Source organism: Dysidea avara, chromosome 1 (genome assembly GCF_963678975.1).
Source record: "Dysidea avara chromosome 1, odDysAvar1.4, whole genome shotgun sequence".
Lineage (NCBI taxonomy): Eukaryota > Metazoa > Porifera > Demospongiae > Dictyoceratida > Dysideidae > Dysidea > Dysidea avara.
In genome coordinates, this window is record NC_089272.1 from 53456203 (window position 1) to 53481591 (window position 25389).

Consider the following 25389-nt stretch of genomic DNA (forward strand, 5'->3'; position numbering starts at 1 on the left):
CTGCTTCATCATTTCTTCATTCTGTGGTAAAGAAAAAAAGATAGGTTAAAAAAGTCCCAAAGCAGGCCATAGGCCGGCTTTGGGGTATACAAATACAAAAAGAAGTGAAATCTAATCCAAAACAGCCAAGCTGTAAAAAAAGTGTGCGGCCATCAAAAAGGCTATGGTGAAAAAGGATGTGAAATCTGTGGTACTCACGAGACTCACTTATTCTTATTATTTCACATCATACAAGTATACAGTATGCCACATTCCCCTTACTAGATGTAATACAAAACATCAAATAAGTAAATTACAGTGGATGCCTAATTTGCACAAATCAAATATAATAATTAAGTAAATTACAGACTGCCTAAATCACACAGATCAAATAAAGAAGTGTTAAGTTCTTAAATGACTACATACCTCTGGGGTGTTAATTTGCTGACTCTATATACCTCTGGGGTGGGTTGATGGGTCTGCCATATTGGGAAACACGTGATGGACCTTCAGTTGGCAGATGTTCCTCACTACTTGGTAGTTGTTCAATCACTTGTTGACGTTCATGAACATCACAGTCATGATCATGTGTATCACAGTCATCATTGTCATAAAAGGAACATTGCATTGTGTTCTGTGGGGTCCTTCTTAGATGGCGACGGTTTCTACGCATGGTACGATTACTTCAATTACTTTCATTTTGTATTTTTTATTTTTTTCATTTTTTATTATATTTTTTTATGAAGTATGCTCAGGCTTCTGAGCATCTGCTGATTATAACAGCTGGTCGCCATGTATTGGCAGTCCTATATTGAACAGTGTCTCCTTCTGATAATGGTGGCAAAGGTCTTGCACCTCTGTTATAATACACTTGCTGCTTCTCTTGTCGATCCCTTAACTGCTTAGGAACACCTTTGTTGATTGTTGGTGTTAACAGAGAGTGCGTCATTGGTAGAGTGGATCGTAATCTTCTGCTCATGAGCAGCTGTGCTGGAGAAAGGTCCATCCCAGAGATGGGAGTGTTTCTGTACTCTAGTAATGCAAGATCAATGCTGGTGTTACCCTCTATTGCCTTCTTATACAGTCTTTTGATGGTCTGGACATTGCGTTCAATTATGCCGTTTGATTGAGGGTAATTGGGGCTAGTGGTAATAATAGTGAAATGCCATTGTTTAGCAAACTTTCGAAACTCTGAACTGTTGAATGGCATGTTGTCTGCAATCACAGTGTTAGGTATCCCATGTCTTGAGAATGTCACTTGCATAGCTTTGATTGTTGCTGCCGCAGTCTTGGAAGACATCGAGATGACCTCCGGGTACTTAGAGTAATAGTCAACTATGAGCAGGAAGTCTTTGCAGTGAAATAATCCACTCCTACTTTCTCCCATGGGCGAGATGGAACCTCATGAGGAATCATTGATTCCTTGCGGATTGTTGAGGCAAACTTGTTGCATACTTCACAGCAATTGACAAGAGTTTCAATGTCAGTAATCAGTGAAGGCCAATACAAACATGATCTGGCTCGTTGTTTGCATTTCTCAATTCCCATGTGACCCTCATGTATGACTTGGAGTGCAACTTTGTTCATGACCTGAGGGACTACCTGCCTTTCTCCTGCAAAAATAAGACCATCAGTAATATGTAACTCATCACGTACCTTCCAAAAGGGTCTTACTGATTCTGGAACATTGTTGAGGTTTGTAGGCCACCCTTCATTTGTGAGCTTCTTGACATGTTGTAATGACACATCTGATTCAGTAGCTGATCTAAATTCAGCCTTCCTGGAGTCCGATACAGGCAAGTTTTCAGTCAGTGCGTGTACTGCCAATTCCATATCTTCAGAGTCATGATCTTCAATGACATCCAAGTAGGCCCATGAGAGTGCATCAGCAACATGCATGTCCTTGCCTCTAGTGAACTTGATATTAAGTGTGTACCTCTGTAACTTTAGCAGCATGCGTTGGAGTCTTGGTGACACTTGACCAAGAGGCTTGTGGACAATTTGGTCAAGTGGCATGTGGTCAGACTGTACATCTGTGGGAAAACCATATATGTAATGGTGGAACTTGTTGCAAGCGAAAACAATGGCCAACAATTCTTTTTCAATTTATGCATAGTTGCACTCAGTGTCACTTAGACGCCGTGAAGCATAAGCAATTGGTTGGCCCCTTTGTAAAAGGCATGCCCGAAGCCCGTGTTGGCTGGCATCTGCTTGAATTACACTTCGTACGGTAGGATCAAAGTATTGAAGTATGGGCGAGTCAGAAAGGAGAGCCTTCAGCTTCTCAAATGCACTGTTGTGTTCATGGGTCCACAGAAAATGAGTGTCCAACTTGAGTAGAGCCCGAAGAGGTGCTGTGATTGTTGCCAGATTAGGGATGTGACTGGAAAGGAAATTTACCATCCCAAGCAGCCGTCGTAGAGTAGCTTTGTCAGTAGGCCCTGGCATGTTCACAATGGCACTGACCTTAGCAGGGTCTGGCTTAATTCCTTCATCTGTAACAATGGTGCCCAAGTATTTGACTGAGTTGACACGTAACTGAAGTTTGTCGAAGTTGAACTTCACATTGCGATCTTGAGCCCTGGCTAAAACCTGTCGGAGTATCATGTCATGTTCTTCTACATTGGCTGCAGCAATAATAATATCATCCGCCACAATGTGAACACCATCAATCCCATCAAAAGCAGCTTCATTTTTCTTCTGAAACACTTCGCTGGCTGATGCTAAGCCAAATGGAATACGAGTGAAGCGATAGCGACCAAAAGGAGTGCTGAAGGTGCATAACATTGAACTGTAATTGTCAAGTTCAACCTGCCAGTACCCATCTTTCTGGTCAAATGTAGAGAAGACCTTTTTTCCAGCAAGTTTGCTTGATATTTCCTGTGCAGTAGGTATTCTGTAGTGCTCTCTTTTGATCACTTTATTGAGATCTCGGGGATCAAGGCAAAGGCGGAGTATCCCATTCTTCTTTTCTACAATAACCAAGTTGTGCACCCAGTCGGTGGGCTCATCAACTTTCTGCAGCACACCACATTTCAAGTTGGCATCAAGGGAAAGCTTTAACTTGTCACGTAGCGAATGTGGTACTCTTCTAGCTTGGTGTATTACTGGGATGGCATTCTCTTTTAGGGTAATGCGATATTTTCCAATGTTTCCAAGGCCTCTGAATATGTCTGGGAATTCGACTTGAATCGTCTCCTTCGACAAATCAGGGACCTGAATGGTATGTACCCTCTGAACCAGACCTAAACTAGTACAGTCCTTGAGCCCTAATATGGGTTGAACTTCTTTAGAGACGACAAAAAATCTAACAGCAGAAGTAGCAAACTTCCCTCTACATTCAAGGACACATGTGCCAATTGGTGTGAGTAAAGAGCCTCCATAAGCAGATAGTTTTGTTGTTGGGTTAGAAAGCATAGGCTTATCTCTCAGACAGTTAAATACCTTCAGTGTAAGTACACTAGCTTCTGCACCCGTGTCCAGCTTGAATGTGATCTTATTTCCAAGGACACTGATTGTTGAGAGCCACATGGATTCTGAGATTCCGTGAACTTTAAGTGCGTCAGTGACTAGTAATGGCTCACCATCTGAGTCTTCAGTATCAGTTGATTTCTGACTTTCAACTATAGCATGTAATTTCTTTTTTGACTTTGTTTGTAGGAGTGGTCTTTGGTCTACATGGAGGAGTCTGATTTCTGCTGCAGCAGACACGAGCAAAATGATTATACTTGTTACATATGGAGCATCGTTGGCCATAGGCTGGACACTCTCTAGGCTTGTGTTTACGTCCACATTGACCACAAGACACTTGCACTGTGTCAGTTGATTTGTTGTTGGATCCACTGTCAATCATTTCTCTTATGTGTCGTTGTGAAGATTCCGTCCTCTGGGCTAATGCGACAATTTTGCCTAAAGAGATGCCGGCCTCACGCAGTAAACGCTCTTTGAGATTATCGTCTCGTAGGCCAAATACAAACTTGTCTTGTACCATTTCATTCTTGACAGCAGCTGGCCATCCTTCCTTGTCATAATCGCAATAGTCAGCTTGCAACCTGAGTCTTGTGATATAGGCATCAACTGTTTCACCTTCGTCTTGCTGCAGATTCCAGAATTTATGACGTTCATACAGGACATACTTCCGTGGCTGGCAATAATCATGAAACGCCTTTTGGACTTTGTCGAATTTCATTTTATCTCTGTCTTCCGCCCACTGAAGTGTTTTATAAATTTCTCTAGCGTACTTGCCAGCATGAGTGAGCATAATGCCAATCTTTACCACGTCAGATTTCTCACCACATTCGGATCCCTCGATAAACCACTTTAATTGTTCTTCAAATTCCTGCCAATTTCGTGCGGCGTTTCCATCGAAAGAAACTGGGTCCGGTGGTTTGCACAAGCTGCCTGCCATGCCGTTGCGTAACAGTTTCAAGAGAAAATGAACAAATAGCACAACGTTAACTTTGCTAAAATGACAGAGATATCAAGCACTTCTGACACTATGTGGTACTCACGAGACTCACTTATCCTATATAATAATTCTATAACTCTTTTCCGGCACCACCCCATCGTTCTTGGTCGGATTCCAATCGGATCGGTACCATTCAAATCTAAAATTTTAGGCGAATCTTTTGATCCGGGATTGGTAGCGATTCGTTAAACTATGGGAAATATCCTTTAAACCACCGTAGCTACCCTAGGAAGACACGAATGTGTCCAAAACTTTCTGGAGACCTTTATCGTGTTACCAGTCTTCCCCATCCCAGCTTACACCAGACTTTTCTCTCCCCCTGTGGGCAACACAACTAGAAATGGAAAATCGAGGCAATAAAATTTTTAAACAAAAACTCCTCCCGGGTTTTTCCCCCGATTAGCTTCAAACTTGCTAGACCAACTACCCGTCCAAATCAATGTGTCATAAGGTGGTTTTCGTGTCTGTCATTACGTGCTAACCTCGGTTGCGAGATACTTATCACTGTCAATGGCCATTACAAGTTTACGATACGCATGTATGGCGTTCCGGTATACACGCGTTGCCAATAGAAAATCAGATGACGTATTGGTCTAAAAGCTTACAATGAAATAGGATCAATCACTTTTTCATGATTTAACCAATCACATCAGTGAATTTGATCATGTGATCTGGTGTGTACGCTATCATCCGGCAACTAAAAAAATTTTTTTTATCATACCCACCAGTATAAAAGGAGTGTTTAGTAGTGGGTGTGGCAAGTCTACGAGCTATGATCAGGCTACTTGGCAGTCTACAGAGGGAAGACTTGCCGGGAATACACGCTCTGCACCCTGCTGTGCTGTCCACTACATGGATAGAGAAGTGTCAGCTACTGCGACACGAATATAAGCAGGTCAGGGACTGCAGACAGACCTAAAACGGAGGATTACCAGCAACACCACTGTAAGGGAGAAGGAAACAGTCGTAGTAGGTGTGGCAATTTAACGAGCTATAATCACTCTAATCAGGGCTACCTAACAGACTAAACAAGGAAGATTTGCCATTATGAGAGATGAAGAACGGAAGATTACATTCAACTACTCTAATAAAACATACATCTACCTTACCAGGCTACGAATTGTGGACAACATCATGAAGTGACTGTTGCAGTCTTCAATGTGTAGGGAGACATAAGATACGTTTTCACTCCTTGGTAACTCCACAGGGACAGCTGAAACTTCTTGAAGCTCTATTACTTATCTCCATTGAACTACCCTAATAGAACATACATCGCGATATCTCCCCTAATAGAACACACACAACCTCTCTACCAACAATCAATCAATCAATCTCTCTCTTAACCTCTCTAGAGTAACCACTCTTCATATGAAGGATTCATCTTGGTAATGCACCTTGATTCAGAATGCAACAAGAGACAATTCTCTATCCAAATCCACATGGTTGTGTTGACCTTGCTCAGTACAGCTGATAAACTTGAATACCCATACTCAATACTGTACTGCATACACACTTGGTCATGCTATAAAGTAAACGTTATAATACCATGACTAGGATGTAGAAATAAAACTACAATTTAGTTACTGTAAATTGATCCTCATACCACGCTCAAAGACTTTATGTTAGTTCATGCAACATCATCATCAAAATGAAGTTGAGTACATCCCTGCCATTCAAATCTAATCTTTTTCATGTATGTGCATGGTTGTAATGGGACACATCTTGATACGCCACCTTCATGAGAACTATGTTCTGCATGAGTACTGTACAGATGTGCAGTAATTCCAGTGCACAAAGCCACCAACATTATAATTAGATGTTAGTGCCACACACAATTGAGGAAACTATGTATGCACATCAGTAGCTATGCGTAATCATGTCTTTGTTGGTATGTAATGATGTGATTGCTTCTTGATCATTAGTAATGTTCAAACTCAAGTGTATTCACACAATAGGACATAACAATTGTCTTAGTATCACGCGCATTTTGCGCGGGTACCACTAGTTCTTAGTATTTCACATCATACAAGTATACAATATGCCACAAAATCCAATGTGGCGGCCAAGAAATGGCTGTGATGGTAGGTTAATAGTAAAAATTTTAATAACGACAATTCAGGTGAATTTTGTGCCAATTGACCAAGCAGCACCAAAATTCACCTGAATTGTCGTTATTAAAATTTTTACCATTAACCTACCATCACAGCCATTTCTTGGCTGCCACCTTGGATTTCACATCTTTTTCACCATAGCCCTTTTGAGGGCTGCACTCTTTTTTTTTTACAGCTTGGCTGTTTTGGACTAGATTATTTATTAGGCCAGATACTCTAATTTTCAATGCATTGCTCTTATTATTAGTATAGTAGCTCTTATTATTAGTACAAGTACATGAAAAATTTGGAATTTTCAACTAGAGTAGGGACCATAGCACATCAATAAAAAGTACTGAAACAAGTTGGAGTACTCCATGATATTAAATCACAGTAAAACAATAAGAAGTGTTATATCCCTACTGTGCTCAAGATACCATAACGGAAATGCACAGTAGGGATATAACACTTCTTATTATTTTACTGTGATTTAATATCATGGAGTACTCCAACTTGTTTCAGTACTTTTTATCGATGTGCTATGGTCCCTACTCTAGTTGAAAATTCCAAATTTTTCGTGTACGTGTTTGTTAATTTTTTTTGCAAATAATTTTATTATGACTGGTGAACCCACGCATCTGAAATGGTGCCACGTGCCCCAGCTATATCAATTATCATCTGAAAAGTGAAGTATCTACTACACTTCATTGTCAGCCCATTACACAGCAATATGAATCAAGAACTTTTCCTTAAGCAACTTTACAATCTACATATACCAAAAGAAATGGTACCACGCCCAGTTATATTAATTATCGTCTGAAAAGTGAAGTATCCATTACGCTTCGCTGTCGGCTATGTTCAACCCGTTACACAGCAATACGAATCAATAACTGTTTGAAAAGCACCTTTGCAATCATAATAGCAACTATGAAAAATATGGACGATTTCCATTTCAAAGTGAAGCCATCATGTGTTCGCACCAAATCGACACCTTTCCCTGTCAGCAAAGATGAATGGGACACAAAGGAGGACACTAGTAAGTCCATGAAGAATGCATTGTACGTACTGTGGTATGCCAAAAGGCAACTGACGGGCCAAAGCGACATCGAACAGTGAAAAAATCAAGCCCGTAGCCTTAGCCATTATCAAGTTATGCTTGTCTGAAGGCATCAGTCAGTCAGTCAGTTACTTAGCTACTTACTCAGTCAGTAGGAAATTCCATTGAATAAAAAAAATTTAAAATTCCGTAGTAACTTGTTGAAAGCATTTCAGGTCGATCTGAAAGCTTGTTTGGGGTTAGTTTTACCTCACCAATACTGCCTCATTGTCATCAGGAAAAATTGAGGCTGGTTTTTGGGTAATTTTATTCCGTGGGCCACGTCTACTCCTTTGTCATCCCTACTATACAGTTACTATCGTACTGTATGATAATATCTTCTAATATTTAGCATGCCATTCCTTACACTGCTTGAAGTTTCTTAGTTTACTAGAGTGGTATACCCCCAGTATATGGAACAGTTAATTGTTTGGAATTTTAGTAGCTTTTCAGTAAACCTGCATTCACTGATGTTTACTGAGAGTTTAAAACTTAGTAAAACAATTATGTTCCATATACTTAAAGTTACTGACATTTTACTATCAGTATAACTGGGTACAACTACAGTAAAGCAGCTTAACAAATTAGTAAACTAAGAACCTTCAAGCAGTGTTAATTCAAGAAAAAGTATGCTTGCCCCAGGGAAACATATAATCATCTAGTTTCAAGAGTAAAATACTCTTGTTTCAAGAGCACCAGTTTTTGCTATGAGTTAGTTATGAATTTCGAAAATTTGTGTAAATATCTATAATGAATAATGTATAATGAAGTGCCCACCCGCATGTATTTTTTAAGTCAATGAAATGGGAAACAAGGAATTTTCTTGGAGTGGCCTAAAGACCATGGAGATATGTATATGTAATAGGATGGATGGCTGTGGTATTTGGGATTAATAGTGCGAGCATTGTAAACAGGAAGGAGTAAAATAGTGCGAGGCGAAGCCGAACACTATTTCCTTTCTGTTTACAATGCAAGAACTATTAATCCCGAATACCACAGCCATCCGTCCTATTGCAAATTAATCCGACAACCATAGCAACTGTTACTATGCAACAGAAATTCAAAAAATAACCACTACAAAAGACCAATCACACTTAGCAACTGTTGCCTGGCAACCATTGCTATGGTCTCAAAGTGACTTTAACCTTAGCAATGGTTACCTAGCAACCGTTGCTAAGCAACCATATTGTGTCATACCTTGCGGCATCTATCACTATGGTAACAATAGTTGTCAAGTCGGACATTTACTTCTAATATAAACACACCACACTATTTTAGCCAATCAAAGTAGTATTATAGATTTTTGTCATGGGACCTTGACAAACAAGTGTAATACTAATTCTATTGGCTAATCACTTGACGTATTTCAATATAATACGTCAAGCTGCTATTGAGAGTATTATACAGTAACACATTCAGTTGTTGGATTAGACACAAAACCCAACCTGTGTCACAATTATGCAATTCGTTTTTACAAATAAAAAACTGCTAGCTTTCACACCTACCAAACAAACCACTTGGAGCAATGAGTTGAAAATCGATATGTAGCTGGAATAATCATCATAGAAAGTCCTTGCAGTAGTAAAGAAGAATCGGATTACAAACCACTTTGTTATGATTGAAAAGCAAACCATGTATAGCAAAAGCGAGATCGAGGTACTATAATAGAACAGTCAACCTAATAGAGCATTCAACTGCCAAGATACTCTAATAAAACAGTCACCATGCAACTAAAGATAAATCGCTCTAGCAATTCAGACCATTACAAGTCACCCTGTAGGGAGATCAGCTTAAAACCAATTTACCCTGTAGAGAGTTCAGCCACAAGCAAATCACCTTGTACAGAGTTCAGCTACAAGCAATTAAGTCACCCTGTGGAGAGCTCAGCAAAAATAAGTCACCCTGTAGAGAGATCAGCTAAAAACAAATCACCCTGTTGAGAGTTCTGCTAGAAAAAACTCATCCTGTGGAGAGATCAGCTACACCCTGTAAAGAGTTCAGCTACTAAAAAATCACCCTAGTGATATCAGATAAAAACAATTCACCCTGTAGAAAGATCAGCTACAAACAAGTCACCCTGTATGCAGTTCAGCTACAAACAAACCACCCTAGAAAGTTTGGCCACAAGCAAATCACCCAGTATAGATTTAAGCTACAAACAAATCACCCGGTAGATAGATCAGCTAAAAACAAGTCACCTTGTAGAGAGGCCAGCTAAAAACAGGTCACCCTGTCAAGAGATCAGCTACAATCAACAATACCCTGTAGAGAGATCAGTTACAAACAAATCACCCTGTAAAAGTTCAACTTCAAACAGATATCTCTGTAGAGAGTTCAGCTAGAAACAAGCCACCCTGTAGAGAGAATTCTGTAGAGAGTTCAGCTGTAAGCAAATCACCCTATAGAGAGTTCAGCTCCATTTCAAGTCACCTAGTAGAGAGATCAGCTGAAAACAAATTATCCTGCAGGGAATAATTTGCATATAATAAAAATATAAATTTGCGAGGGGGAATAGGAAGAGGGACCTATAAAGACTTTCTAACTTTTGCTCAATAAATTTCTGTTTATTGTTAGGTGAATATAATAAATTACATACATAGGAAATTACACTTGTATTTAAATTCTTTATAACTTTATGATACAATTGAGCATTGACTTGAAATTTAAAATGTGAATAGTTGGCATGTTGTAGAATTCTTTGATTAACATAACTCAAATTCCATGACCAACTGCTATAGGTCCCTTTTTCTATGCCGCCTCATATATATATAATTATATCATTTGTATATTTACTGATAAATCAAAAATAGTTAAAGTAAGAAAGTCTGCTTTAAACTTTTCTTCTTCCTGTGGTAAAAAAAAAGATAGGTTAAAAAGCCCCAAAGCTGGCCATAGGCTGGCTTTGGGGTATACAAATACAAAAAGAAGTGGTATCTGATCCAAAACAGTCAAGCTGTAAAAAAGAGTGCGGCACTCCAAAAAGGCTATGGTGAAAAAGATGTGAAATGCAAAATGGCAGCCAAGAAATGGCTGTGATTGTAGGTTTATGAAAATTTTAACAATGAAAATTCAAATGAATTTGGTGCAGAATTCTAGTGAAACTTGGAAGATACAACACAAATTCACCTGAATTATATTATTAACTTTTTCCATTAACCTACTATCACAGCTATTTTTGTTATTGTAAGGCAGGATGTTGATAGTCACGTTGGTACCACCCTAATCCTTCCAACAGGCATGTTGAATGCAATTATGTCTGATAATGTACAATGAGACAATAACCAGTCAATATTCAATTACTCACCTTCCAATAACCAGTTTTAGTATACTCTGCAGGTTCACAGCACTACTGGTTCTTCTATCATTTAACCTTAGTTCATTTTGATAATGAAAATTTTGGTCATTTATTCATAATATTATACAGAACTCCATTCTGATACTCTAATAGAACATACACATGTAAATAAAATACTCTAATAGAACAGTTGCTTCAGTTTGGATAACTGGATGTTCGGATATTGAAGGCCAGATAATAAAATAATTATAGTTTTCATTTCTACTGTTATTCAAGCAAAAACTAAGCAAGTGTAAAATCACGGGATCAAGATACTTTAATAGAGCAGTCACCATGGGGTAAAAAAGGTGTACAAAAAATGTTGAAATAAAAACTGACCAAAGTTCAAACCAGAGACCTCCATACCTAACACCTGCATCCTTAACCACTGAACCACTTCTACCTTGGCTGATCACCTCACTTAATGTCTGCTTTATAAATGAAATTTCTAGTTGTAATCTGCTTATAATCAAACATTTGTAATTTCATAGATCTACCAATAGAAGTACTAGAACATTCTATGTATGTTCTATTAGAAGTCCTCAAAAAAACTGTGCACTCTATTAGAGTATTACAATAATATTATCAAATATTGAATTAAATCATGCAATAAAATACATTTATAAGCCTGTCTTCAATAATCATCATTGTAACTACATAGAAATTTGAGTAAAAACAAACCTCAAAGTCAGCCATAGGCTGGCTTTGGGTCCTTATAAAGTACAAAAAGGAGTGAAATCCACACAAAAACAGCAAAGCTGTAAAAGATAGTGCGGCCTTAAAATGCCTGGGTGAAAAAAGTTGTGAAATCAAAAGTGGCGACCAAGAAATGGCTGCAATGATGTTAATGCTAAAAAGATTTAATAATGGTTGTGAACAGGACAGCATATCATCAGGACTACTGTTGATGCTATGCTGTTTAGACCTTGTAGCATATTATTAGACAACCCACTTCATAATTGGTGCTTTATAGTGCTGTACAGATTTTCTACTATGATATACCAACTGAACAACTAGTTCCAATGCTAAAGAAGCGTATGTTCGAGGTTGAACATAGGAAGGAGATGGTCCTGGAGAAACATCAAGGAAAAATTTGTTCACAAATCTAGGGGCATATCCAATATTTTTCCAAGGGAGTTTCCATATTTAGTAGTGAGTAATTAATGCAGGGGTCTGGGGCACATCCTCCAACTGCTGACAGATTTTGAACATCAAATGCTTCAAAATTTACTAGCCCATGCTCTATGAATGCTATATTAATGTCTTCCTTGGTTGCTTAGCTCTGGCCCTTTATGGTTTTAATATGGCTGGTGATTCAAATAGCTGTCTATTCAAATTCTCCTTTTAAATGAACTCAAATTTATTCTTTCAAGCGTTTTAATAAAATGATCTCTGCTATCATGTCCAGGGCCGCCCATGGTGGGGAGGAACTGAGGCATTTTTCCCTGGGCCCCAGCCTGAAAGAGACTCCATCAATGGCCCCTTGATTAACTGTTTAAAAGATTGATATACTCTAATAGAGCAGTTAAGATCTAGATACTCTAATAGAGCAGTCACAGTTTCAGAGGAGCAGTGTAGCAAGTTTATGAATAAGGAGATATAGTTGGTGAGGGGCAGTTATTGTCATTGTCAACACATAATGACCTTTCTTTTTTTGGTCTTCGACTTACAGCTAGGCTGAAGTTGTGATTCAGAATGGAACCCTCCTTTCTCCTGGGCCCCACTTTAACTCTTTGCCCTGAGCCCCTTAATTTCTGTGGGCGGCCTTGATCATATTTGTTATGGATGTTCTATTAGTATAGTTTTGACTGCTCTATTAGAATACATCTGAATGCTTTATTAGAATATTTATTAACATTTGCATAGTTAATTCATACCCTTGTTTGCAGTGGCAGATCTAGAGGGGTTTCTGGGGTTTCGACAGAAACCCCCTTCAAATTTAGCTCAGTGCAAGTCTAAATACATAAACATTGTTGTACAGTACTGATAATTTGTGATATCAAACAACTATATACCACTGTATTTCAGTAACATGCATGCAGCTGCACTTAACTAACACCATTTATAGCATTAAACCCTCAGCAACACTTCACTTTTCATCTCCCATTACATTAAAAGCGATCGAAATACTCTAATAGGGCAGTCAAGTAACTACTCTAATAGAGCAATCAAAACTACAGCTTATAGTCACCATCTTCGCCCTATAGTTAGCTATAGTATTTACAGTTTAAAGCATTGGATTTATTGTAATTGCTAACTAAAAGTAGCCTAAAATCCAATCTCAGAGCTTCTAAAATCTCAAAACTGTTTTCTGGAGAAATGTCATCAGATGCCTTATTCAGCTACACCAACTTTCAGAAACCCCCTTTTAAAAATCCTAGATCCGCCACTGGTTTGCTCTTTTGATTAAGTTCCTTCATGCTTTAGTTCTGCTCTATTCCATATCTTATGTATATTTGTCAATGCAGTCAGCTATGGTGGTTTAATGTTTTTGCTGCAAGCCCACAAGTTCAAATTTCGAAGGGGGTTTTCAGAACCCCTCTAAATACACCCCTGAAATCCACTCTAATAAATAGTCATCCTTCAAAGACTTCATTGAATTTATTTTGTACATATGGTCACGCATATCAGACGTGTATGTAATTGAACATATTAAGGTTGGTTTTTTCTCTTCCACCAAAGTTTTGCAGCAGTACCACTAAAGAAGTGTTGTAAATTACTTAATATTGGGTCCTAGTGGTAGCACAGGACATAATCAACCACAACAAGATACTGTAATAGAGTAGTTGAAAGATGGTCAACTACGGCAGTCAAAAGATACTATAAAGTTCCATTCAGCTTTTCAAGCTTCGCTTCCTGTAAGTTGGCCCCTGATATAATAATGGAAAACAAATTACAATGTGTTGATGATTGTTCTATTGTCGGATACAAAAGAGTATTGTGAGATATCTCGCACTGCTGTGTAGGGGCTGTCTCTGACATCCATTTAATTCACTCAACCATAAATGGTAAAATTTGGTTAAACCTTCCTTGTAACTGTACCCGGAATACTCCAGCAACAGCTTTTCCACCATGATGTTTTTTGGACTTACCCTTTTTTACATGTGCATGCAGCGGCGGAGGAAGTAGTTGATATGAGGGGGGCTCCGCTGAGCTGACCCAGACTTATTTCTATAGTTTGGTAAGGTGAGACCAAAAAAAAAAAAAAAAAAAAAAAAGGTCACAACCAACTGACAAGAGCTTTCCACCTCACCAGCTACCATTTCTAGCTGATAAACTACATAAAAATCCTTACACAGCTCGCTACACACTGACTACTTTATTAGAGTGACTGCTCTATTAGAGTATCTCGATCTTTATCACGGTTTTCAGCCCCACTCCAAGAAAGATAATTTCGGTGTGATATCATTCTGAGGGGGGGCTAAGCCCCCCCTCAGCAGACCGAGGGGGGGCTTTAGCCCCCTAGCCCCCCCTTTCCGCCGCCTATGTGTGCATGTGTGTGCAGGACGCTCCCTGTCACTGCCACTACCTTGCTACGTGTACTAGACTAGCGTACCTTATTATTCAGTGACTTGATAAATAAATTAACACAGTAATCTACTTTACTAAACCTCTGCTACTTTCATTGGTCTTCTCCAAGACTAACTTTCCTGTGATACCTAGGTCTGAATTCTTATGGATGGAGATCTTGTGACTCCACTCTGTGTGTGTGCATGCTTGTGTGCGTGCATGTGTGAGTGTGTGTGTGTGTGTGTGTGTGTGTGTGTGTGTGTGTGTGTGTGTGTGTGTGTGTGTGTGTGTGTGTGTGTGTGTGTGTGTGTGTGTGTGTGTGTGTGTGTGTGTGTGCATGCATAATGTAGTAGGTGAAACCAGCATTGTAATTGCATTTTTGCTGTGGTATAATTAAATTAAATAAATAATAACAGTAGTCATTTCTGTGGCTTACAACAGGAGACTGTTGATCATCTGCTCACCAGTTGTATTGTTATTACTCAGAATTTTTACAAAATGTGCCATGATGCCATTGTCAAGATTTTGGGAGCTAGCTAAACATGGTGGCTTTGAAATCAGTGATAAGTGGTGGGAACATTTCCCACTGCCTATATTTCACAATGACTTATTGAAACTCTTATGGGACTTTACAGTTCAGACTGATAGACACCTGCCATACAACCGACCTGACATAGTATGTGTTGGTTTTGGAAACATGTGTTTAATCCCTATTCCCCATCGTTATCAATCAGTACTAATGTCAACTTGTTATCATCGTAAAAGCCAATTCAAATGAGACTGTAGTAGTTTCCCATCCTCTGCACATCACATTTGGGCACCCACATTTGCATGTCATTCTTGTCATTTTTTTCTTAAACCACTTCCTGTGCTGCTAGCTATATAGAAACTTCTCATGGTGCCTTCCATTTGCAATGCTAAAAAGCACCATGAAAAGTGGTTCTGGTAGTTGCTATAGCTAGGATTAGCTTTTTCATGACCCAGTTTGAAATCCCTGCGAGATCGACATGCTCTAATAGAGCAGTCATATCTTTTAATAATGAATGAATAATGATTAATGAGTCTCCCTCCTGCACCAAATATTGAAACCACCAGAAATTAAAGTCTCATTTGTAGTGGCCTAATAAGCAGAAGAAGAGGAGGGAATATGACCAGAGGGTGTGAGATGCAGAGATGGGATGTGTCTCACCACTTGTCTTTTCAGCTGCTGGTGGCTGTGGTCCAACTCAGTACTGATGTTATCCTTAAGAAGTTGTTTCATGCTTTGCCACCCACCAAGGGAAGCTCTACAGTCACACATGCATACTTTGCTTGCTTCAATGCCACATTGGTTTTTCACTAATGCACTCAGCTATTTTGTGTTTGCGTGATTGCCACTCTTCCCCTGGTCAATTGCCTGACCCCTCAACAATCAACCTGGCTGTGTATGAGGAGTATCTCCATTTTTAATTTGGACATTATTTTTCTCTTTGTTTGTTTGTTTGTCAATAATATAAATTTGTGTGCTTCCATGAATGTGTGTATGATAGTAATAAATTTGGCAACAGTTACTGATGGTCAGGCAAAGAACTGTAATGGTACAGCACCCTAGCTATGCCTATAATACTATTAACTAGCATTGTTTGCAACTAAGCTTACTGTATACGCTCAGAGTAAAAGTGAAAGTGGTAGTTAAGGCTCAATGCTGCAGAAGGCAGTTAGTTTCAGTGTAAGGAAGTCTCAGGGAATGCTCCCCCAGCTAAATAAATCTAATCCAAAACAGCCAGCTGTAAAAAAAAGTGTGCGGCCCTCAAAAAGGCTATGGTGAAAAAAGATGTGAAAATCCAAGGTGGCGGCCAAGAAATGGCTGTGATGGTAGGTTAATGGTAAAAATTTTAATAACAACAATTCAGGTGAATTTTTGTGCCGCTTGGTCTTGGCAAAAAATTCATCTAAATTGCCGTTATTAAAATTTTTACCATTAACCTACCATCACAGCCATTTCTTGGCCGCCACCTTGGATTTCACATCTTTTTTCACCATAGCATTTTTGAGGGCCGCACACTTTTTTTACAGCTGGCTGTTTTGGATTAGATTTCACTTCTTTTTGTATTTGTATACCCCAAAGCCGGCCTATCCGGCCATAGGCCGGCTTTGGGACTTTTTTAACCTGTCTTTTCTTCTTTTCCACAGGAAGAAGAAAAGATGAAGCAGATGTACTTTAAATATTTCTGATTTTATCAGTAAATGTACAAATTATATATATAATACATATATTTATTACAGAACTCTCCATGGTGGTTTCTTTGTAACTGAACACTCTACAAAGTGACTTCTTCTTGCTGCTCTCTCTATAGGGTGAATTGTTTGTAGCTGAACAATATACAAGTAACTTCTTCTAGCTGATCTCTCTACAGGGTGGTTTGTTTGTAGCTGAATTCTGTGCAGGTGATTTGTTTGCAGCTGAGCTCTTTACAGAATGGTTTCTTTGTAGCTGAACTCTCTACAAGGTAACTTCTTCTAACTGATCTTTCTACAGGGCAATTTGTTTGTGGCTGAATTTTCTACAGGGTGATTTCTTTGCAGCTGAACTCTCTACATGGTGGTTTCTTTGTAACTGAACTCTCTACAAGGTAATTTCTTCTAGCTGATCTCTCTACAGGGAGATTTGTTTGTAGCTGAACTCTCTACAAGTGATTTGTTTGCAGCTGAACTCTCTACATGATGGTTTCTTTGTAGCTGAACTCTCCACAAGGTAACTTCTTCTAGCTGATCTTTCTACAGGGTGATTTGTTTGTAGCTGAACTCTCTACAAGGAAACTTCTTCTAGCTGATCTCTCTACAGGGAGATTTGTTTGTAGCTGAACTCTATACAGGTGATTTGTTTGCAGCTGAACTCTCTACATGATGGTTCTTTGTAGCTGAACTCTCTACAAGGTGACTTCTTCTAGCTGACCTTTCTACAGAGAGATTTGTTTGTAGCTGAACTCTCTACAGGTGATTTGTTTGCAGCTGAACTCTTTACATGATGGTTTCTTTGTAGCTGAACTCTCTACAAGGAAACTTCTTCTAGCTGATCTCTCTACAGGGAGATTTGTTTGTAGCTGAACTCTATACAGGTGATTTGTTTGCAGCTGAACTCTCTACATGATGGTTCTTTGTAGCTGAACTCTCTACAAGGTAACTTCTTCTAGCTGATCTCTCTACAGAGAGATTTGTTTGTAGCTGAACTCTCTACAGGTGATTTGTTTGCAGCTGAACTCTCTACATGATGGTTTCTTTGTAGCTGAACTCTCCACAAGGTAACTTCTTCTAGCTGATCTTTCTATAGGGTGATTTGTTTGTAGCTGAACTCTCTACAAGGTAACTTCTTCTAACTGATCTCTCTACAGGGGGATTTGTTTGTAGCTGAACTCTATACAGGTGATTTGTTTGCAGCTGAACTCTCTACATGATGGTTCTTTGTAGCTGAACTCTCTACAAGGTGACTTCTTCTAGCTGACCTTTCCACAGGGAGATTTGTTTGTAGCTGAACTCTCTACAGGTGATTTGTTTGCAGCTGAGCTCTCTACAAGGTAACTTCTTCTAGCTGATCTCTCTACAGAGAGATTTGTTTGTAGCTGAACTCTCTACAGGTGATTTGTTTGTAGCTGAACTCTCTACAAGGTAACTTCTTCTAGCTGATCTCTCTACAGAGAGATTTGTTTGTAGCTGAACTCTCTACAGGTGATTTGTTTGCACCTTAACTCTCTACATGATGGTTTCTTTGTAGCTGAACTCTCCACAAGGTAACTTCTTCTAGCTGATCTCTCTACAGGGAGATTTGTTTGTAGCTGAACTCTCTACAGGTGATTTGTTTGCAGCTGAACTCTCTACATGATGGTTCTTTGTAGCTGAACTCTCTACAAGGTGACTTCTTCTAGCTGACCTTTCTACAGGGAGATTTGTTTGTAGCTGAACTCTCTACAGGTGATTTGTTTGCAGCTGAATACTCTACATGATGGTTTCTTTGTAGCTGGACTCTCTACAAGGTAATTTCTTCTAGCTGATCTCTCTACAGAGAGATTTGTTTGTAGCTGAACTCTCTACAGGTGATTTGTTTGCACCTTAACTCTCTACATGATGGTTTCTTTGTAGCTGAACTCTCCACAAGGTAACTTCTTCTAGCTGATCTCTCTACAGGGAGATTTGTTTGTAGCTGAACTCTATACAGGTGATTTTTTTGCAGCTGAACTCTCTACATGATGGTTCTTTGTAGCTGAACTCTCTACAAGGTGACTTCTTCTAGCTGACCTTTCTACAGGGAGATTTGTTTGTAGCTGAACTCTCTACAGGTGATTTGTTTGCAGCTGAACTCTTTACATGATGGTTTCTTTGTAGCTGAATTCTCTACAAGGTAACTTCTTCTAGCTGATCTCTCTACAGGGACATTTGTTTGTAGCTGAACTCTATACAGGTGATTTGTTTGCAGCTGAACTCTCTACATGATGGTTCTTTGTAGCTGAACTCTCTACAAGGTGACTTCTTCTAGCTGATCTTTCTACAGGGAGATTTGTTTGTAGCTGAACTCTCTACAGGTGATTTGTTTGCAGCTGAACTCTCTACATGATGGTTTCTTTGTAGCTGAACTCTCTACAAGGTAATTTCTTCTAGCTGATCTCTATACAGGGTGATTCGTTTGTAGCTGAACTCTCTACATGATGGTTTCTTTGTAGCTGAACTCTCCACAAGGTAACATCTTCTAGCTGATCTTTCTACAGGGTGATTTGTTTGTAGCTGAACGAAACTTCTTCTAGCTGATCTCTCTACAGGGAGATTTGTTTGTAGCTGAACTCTCTACATGATGGTTCTTTGTAGCTGAACTCTCTACAGGGTGACTTCTTCTAGCTGACCTTTTCTACAGGGAGATTTGTTTGTAGCTGAACTCTCTACAGGTGATTTGTTTGCAGCTGAACTCTCTACATGATGGTTTCTTTGTAGCTGAACTCTCTACAAGGCAACTTCTTCTAGCTGATCTCTATACAGGGAGATTTGTTTGTAGCTGACCTCTCTACAGGGGGATTTTTTTTTGTAGCTGAACTTTCTACATACAAAGTGACTTGTTCTAGCTGGTCTCTCTACAGGATGACTTGTTTCTAGCTAATCTCTCTGCAGGGTGACTTGTTTCTAGCTGAACTCTACCGGGTGATCTGTTCGTAGCTGAACTCTCTACAGGATGATTTGTTTACAGCTGAGCTATCTACATGGTGGTTTCTTTGCAGCTGAATTCTCTACAAGGTGACTTCTTCTAGCTGAACTCTCTATAGGGTGATCTTCTCGTAGCTGAACTCTCTGCAGGGTGATTCGTTTGCAGCTGAACTTTCTACATGATGGTTTGTTCATAACTGAACACTCTACAAGGTAACCTCTTCTAGCTTATTTCTTTACAGGATAACTTGTTTCTAGCTGAACTCTCTACATGGTGATTTGTTGGTAGCTAAACTATCTACAATTCGATTTGTTTGCAGCTGAACTCTCTACATGGTGGTTTCTTTGTAGCTGAACTCTCTACATGGTGGTTTCTTTGTAGCTGAACTCTCTACAAGGTAGCTTCTTCTAGCTGATCTTTCTATAAGATGACTTGTTTCTAGCTGAACTCTCTACGGGGTGATCCTTTCGTAGCTGAACTCTCTACAGGGTGATTTGTTTGCAGCTGAAGTCTCTACATGATGGTTTGTTTGCAGCTGAACTCTCTACAAGGTAACTTCTTCTAGTTGATTTCTCTACAGGGTGACTTGTTTCTAGCTGATCTCTCTACAGGGTGATTTGTTTGTAGCTGAACTCTGTACAGTTTGATTTGTTTGCAGTTGAACTTTCTACATGGTTGTTTCTTTGTAGCTGAACTCTCTACAAGGTAACTTCTTCTAGCTGATCTCTCTACAGGATGACTTGTTTCTAGCTGAACTCTCGACAGGATGATCTGTTCATAGCTGAATTCTCTACATGGTAGTTTCTTTGTAGCTAAACTCTTTACAAGGTGACTTCTTCTAGCTGATCTCTCTATAGGGTGATTTGTTTGTAGCTGTACTATCTGCAGGGTGATTTGAACTCTCTACAAGGTTATGTTTTCTAGCTGATCTCTCTACTCAGTCTGGATGACTTGTTTCTAGCTGAACTCTCTACAGTGTGATCTGTTAAGTTTCTACCTGATCTCTCTATAGAGTTATATCTTGTTTGTATAGCTGAACTCTTTTACATGGTGGTTTTTTGATTGGTTGCTGAACTCTCTCTCCACGGTGACTTGTTTGTACTACAGAGTGACTTGTTTGTAGCTGAACTCTCTACAGAGTCACTTACTTGTAGCTGAACATTGTATAAAGTAACTTGTTTGTAGCTGATCTAGATGAACTCTCTACTAGGTAGCTTATTTTGTAGCTGAACCCTTTACGCAGTGACTGGTTTGTAGCTGAATTCTCTACAGAGTGACTTGTTGTAGCTGAACTCTCTACAAGGTGACTTGTTTATAGTTGAATTCTCTTCAGTGTGACTTATAATGTTCTGAATCTCTACAGCAACATATTTGTAGCTAAACTCTCTACAGGATGACTTGCTTGTAGCAGAATTGTCTATAAGATTAACTGTTTGTAGCTGAACTCCCTACAGAATAACTTGCAATGCCAAAGAAATTCTATAATGGAGTAAGTTATAAACGTAGCTGAATGCTTTATTAGGGTGACTGTTCTATTAGAGTATCTCGATCTCGCATATGCTACACGTAGTTGGCTTTGGAATCATAACTCAGTGGTTTGTAATCCGATTCTTCTGTACTACTGCAAGGACTTTCTATGATAATTATTCCAGCTACACACCGATTTTCAGTTCACTGTTCTAAGCGGTTTGGCTGGTAGGCGTGAAAACTAATAGTTTTTTTATTCATAAAAGTCGATCGCGTAATTGTGACATAGGTTGGGTTTTGTGTCATATCTCGATGGCCTTTAACTGGATTCCTTTCAAACCACAAAAAGGCACTCCTACGATAGTTACTCCATCTACATAGCAATTTTCAGCTCATTCCTTCAAGCGGTTTACCCTGTGGGCGTGACAGACCTTCGACCTTATTTTACGCAGATAATCGGTCATGACTCCGTGAATGTTCATCGGATTCCTACCAAACTTGGTACTGAGATTCGCCTTAATGAGCCCTTTAAGTGTGCCAAATTTCAGCCCGATCCAAGCACGCATTCGGGTTTTATTGCGGATTTTGCAAAGTGTGCGAAAAGAAGTAGAAGAAGAAAAAAACGAAGAAAAAAAACCCAAACTTTGGCCGCTCGTATCTCGGAAATGGCTGGAGCGATTTTCTTCAAATTTGGTATGTGGACTCCCTTACCTCGCCGGCATTTCTGTAGCAACTTTGGTTTTAATAGGATAAGGAATCACGGAGCTACAAGGGTGTGAAAATCACGTTTACTTTCTTCCTGTAAATATACTCACGGCGTGGCGCGCCGGCTACTTGGGCCGCACGACACACTACCGTGTGTCTTGATACTGTGTGTTGACTACTTTTAGTTTTGGCTACTGAATCATTAAGCTTGTTGGAAAGATTTTTGTTAATTTCACAAAGTGGTGAAGCCTCTGGACTCCTGGCCACATCTACTGTACTCTGATGCCCTTGTGATACATTGTCCAAACACTGTCACACAAGATGGCAGTGATCGACAGGTGTCTGCATGATAATTTTCTATTTGAAATTGTGCCTTTTGATTGCTTATTTCCAAAATGCTTTTTAAAAACCAATTTGTTATTCCCGAGTGAGCCTATTACTAACAAAAAAGAGTGATATCTCCCCCCCCCCAAAAAAAAACAACAACAACACTTTCACTGTTTCACTGTAAAAAGGGCATGTCCAAGAAAACTACAAGTTCTTTTAACCCCATGTAAACTCAACTTCATGAAAGTAAAAGTAACTGATAACTTTGAGCTGATATCTGGAGCAGCCAAGAATCTATTTTAATACAACTAACTATAATTACCAATGTTTTAATCCATGCAAGAGTACCTTAGCCATAAAACAGGTGCACCCATGAAAGTAAACATAACTGCAACTGAAACAGCTGATATCTGAAGCAGCTAAGAATGAATGTTGATATACAGTACAACTGATTGCAATTAACAAAATATAAGAATGAACCTTAATCATTCAGTTATATACATTTATTCTTGTTGCAACCATTTATTCTTGCTTTAACTCTGATTGGCCGATAATTTGGCCAACTTTTTTGTTCTATACACTGACCATTAAAAAGGCAATCAAATAACCATCCAATTAGAGTTGAAAGAAATTAATTTAGGTTGCAGCAAGAGTGAATGTAGAGCACAATGAATGATAAAGGTTCAATGTTAAACTTAGTTGTATATCAACATTTATTCTTGGCCACTTAAGGTATCAGCTGTTTCAGTTGCCAGTTACGTTTACTTCCATGGGTGCACCTATTTTATGGCCAATGTATTCCTGCATGGATTAAAACTTTGATAATTATAGTTAGTTGTATTAAGACCATTCCAGATGTCAGCTCTTCAAGTTACCAGTTACTTTTATGAAGTCAAGTTTACGTGGGGTTTTTTTTCATGAAAGTGTTTTGGGATTAGGAGGGGGGTGATTACAAATGTAATATTACATATTGCTTTTTTTTTAATTTTAGGTCACTCTAATGCAGGCAATCAGTTTTATCTTGGATTTTTTGATAATCACTTTTCATTGAACTGTCATATTGAGATAAATCCGCCAATTATATGGGCAGCAACTACAGAGCAGCAAGTTGTTCACTTCACCATTGAAACTTACAACAAAGTGATTTATAGTGGAGTTATCATTCCTGGTTCATATACTTATGTCAGCATACCATTAGAGCTAATTGTATGTGAATCAGCACCAGCTGCAATTAGTGAAAGATTCAAAGGTATAAGGGTGAAAGCAGAAGGTGATAAGAAGATAGTAGTGCTTGGTCAGTATGAAGAGTTTCTGTCTAATGATGCATATATGGCTCTTCCAGTTATGTCACTGCCATTGATTAAAACATTTAAATACATTTTAGTTTCCGTACATGGATCTTCTAAAGTATATGCATATAACACTGATAGTGTTGGATTGATAATTGGTACTGAAAATGATACTAAGGTAACTGTTATTCCCTCACAATCTATTTTCCATATTTTCCATGACTTAGCTCCCCTTGGTGGCTTTTTTTATGGTTTGCCTGATACGTTAAACACAGTCACTATTAACAGATACCAAACACTATACCTTCAAGTCCGTGATATGGATATATCTGGTACTCTGGTGATGGTTGACAAACCCGTTTCTGTTTTTTCTGGACATGAGTGTGCTAATGTTCCTCTCCAAAGTAGGTTTTGTGATATGCTTATTGAACAAATTCCACCAACAGACACCTGGGGAACTGAAGTAGTGACAGTTCCATTGCTAACAAGACCAAACGGTGATATCATAAAAGTTATTGCTGCAGAAGATTATACCACTGTTACTCTTACTAGGACAAATTATAACGACGGAGTTGTAATTTCTAATCCGCAATTTGTACTAAATTCTGGTGAATTTAGAGAGATCTTAATAAATGATTATACCCTAATAAAATCTGATCATCCAATTTCAGTATATCAGTTTAGTAGAAGCTCTGAAACTGATGGTGTGGCAAACTCTGATCCATTTATGCTTATAATACCATCACGTAATCAGTATCTTAACACCTACAACATAGCAACAGCTGGTCATGATTTGTATAAGGAGGGTAGTCGATTTTATGGATATTCTCATTACATTAGCATTGCCATACCAGCAGAGTACTTTAGATCTAATCAAATTGTGATTAATAATTTACCAGTTACATCAGCATATAAAGTAATTAGGCATCCAGATAATAGCATATGGGGGTATGCAACTCAAATGAAAATTAGTGGTGGATCTCATGTGATAAAACATTTAAATCCTAATGCAGTGATGTCAGTCACAGTATATGGATTTAGTTATCGAGCATCATATGGATTTGCTGGGGGCATGAAACTTGAACATCCTGATAATGGTAAGTGTCTTTTAATATGTACTTTAGGTATACAATCATCTTGTAGACAGAACAGCTGTGTACTTTTCTGATTCGACATACAGTATTGTGGAAAATAACAGCACTGTACAAGTAGAACTTCTTGTATATAACCCAATATCAAATGTTATTACAGTACAAATTATATATGATGATGTCAGTGCAACTGGTAAGTATTGAAATTGTTGCTAATACTAAATAATTATTAATCTTTTTAGGTGGTATAGACTATGAGTTTCAATCATTAGTACTAACCATACCTGCTACAGCTACTAAGCATTCATTTAATATAACCATAAATGATGACATGATGCATGAAGCAAATGAAACATTCTACCTTAGAATTGCTTCACTGTCTAATGGTATTATACCTGGTAGTCCTGATCAAGCTAAAGTGATTATACTAAATGATGATAGTGAGTATTTATCCCATTAATGCATGGAAGCCACAGATGTTATGTTTCATTTACAGTGGTAGCTGTCAATTTCAGTCGTTCAGTTTATTATGCTAAAGAAGAGTTAGTGCAACCTGTGTTAGTTCTTGATAATCCAACATCTGGAGCAGTTATACCAGTATTTGTCATTGAGGATTCTACAACCGGTAAATAATACAATGTTGCTAAACTGCCTACACAATGTCATTAGAAAGTGTATGATGTATTAAAATTCCACTGGTTCCAGGGTTCTAGAGGTTCCAGGGTTCCAGAAATTCCAGAGGTTCAAGGGTTCCAGAGGTTTCAGGGTTCCAGAGGAAACCTCAGTTATCTGGACCCTCTTATTCAGACTTTTCTGGATTCTCAGTTACCCAAACTACAAAAATGACTGCTCTATTAGAGTGGTGA

At 38.7% G+C, this 25389-nt stretch overlaps 1 protein-coding gene across 2 annotated transcripts in view; it reads left to right on the forward strand.

Moving 5' to 3' along the window:
- LOC136268829 (uncharacterized) overlaps nt 1-25389 on the forward strand; it is a 168288-nt gene that overhangs the window by 81780 nt on the left and 61119 nt on the right. For both annotated transcript variants that reach the window (XM_066064304.1, XM_066064296.1), the window contains exons 4-7: nt 23135-24529; nt 24576-24716; nt 24766-24963; nt 25020-25148. In XM_066064304.1, the coding sequence (XP_065920376.1) occupies nt 23135-24529; nt 24576-24716; nt 24766-24963; nt 25020-25148 (1863 nt within the window). The remainder of the gene's footprint in view (nt 1-23134; nt 24530-24575; nt 24717-24765; nt 24964-25019; nt 25149-25389) is intronic.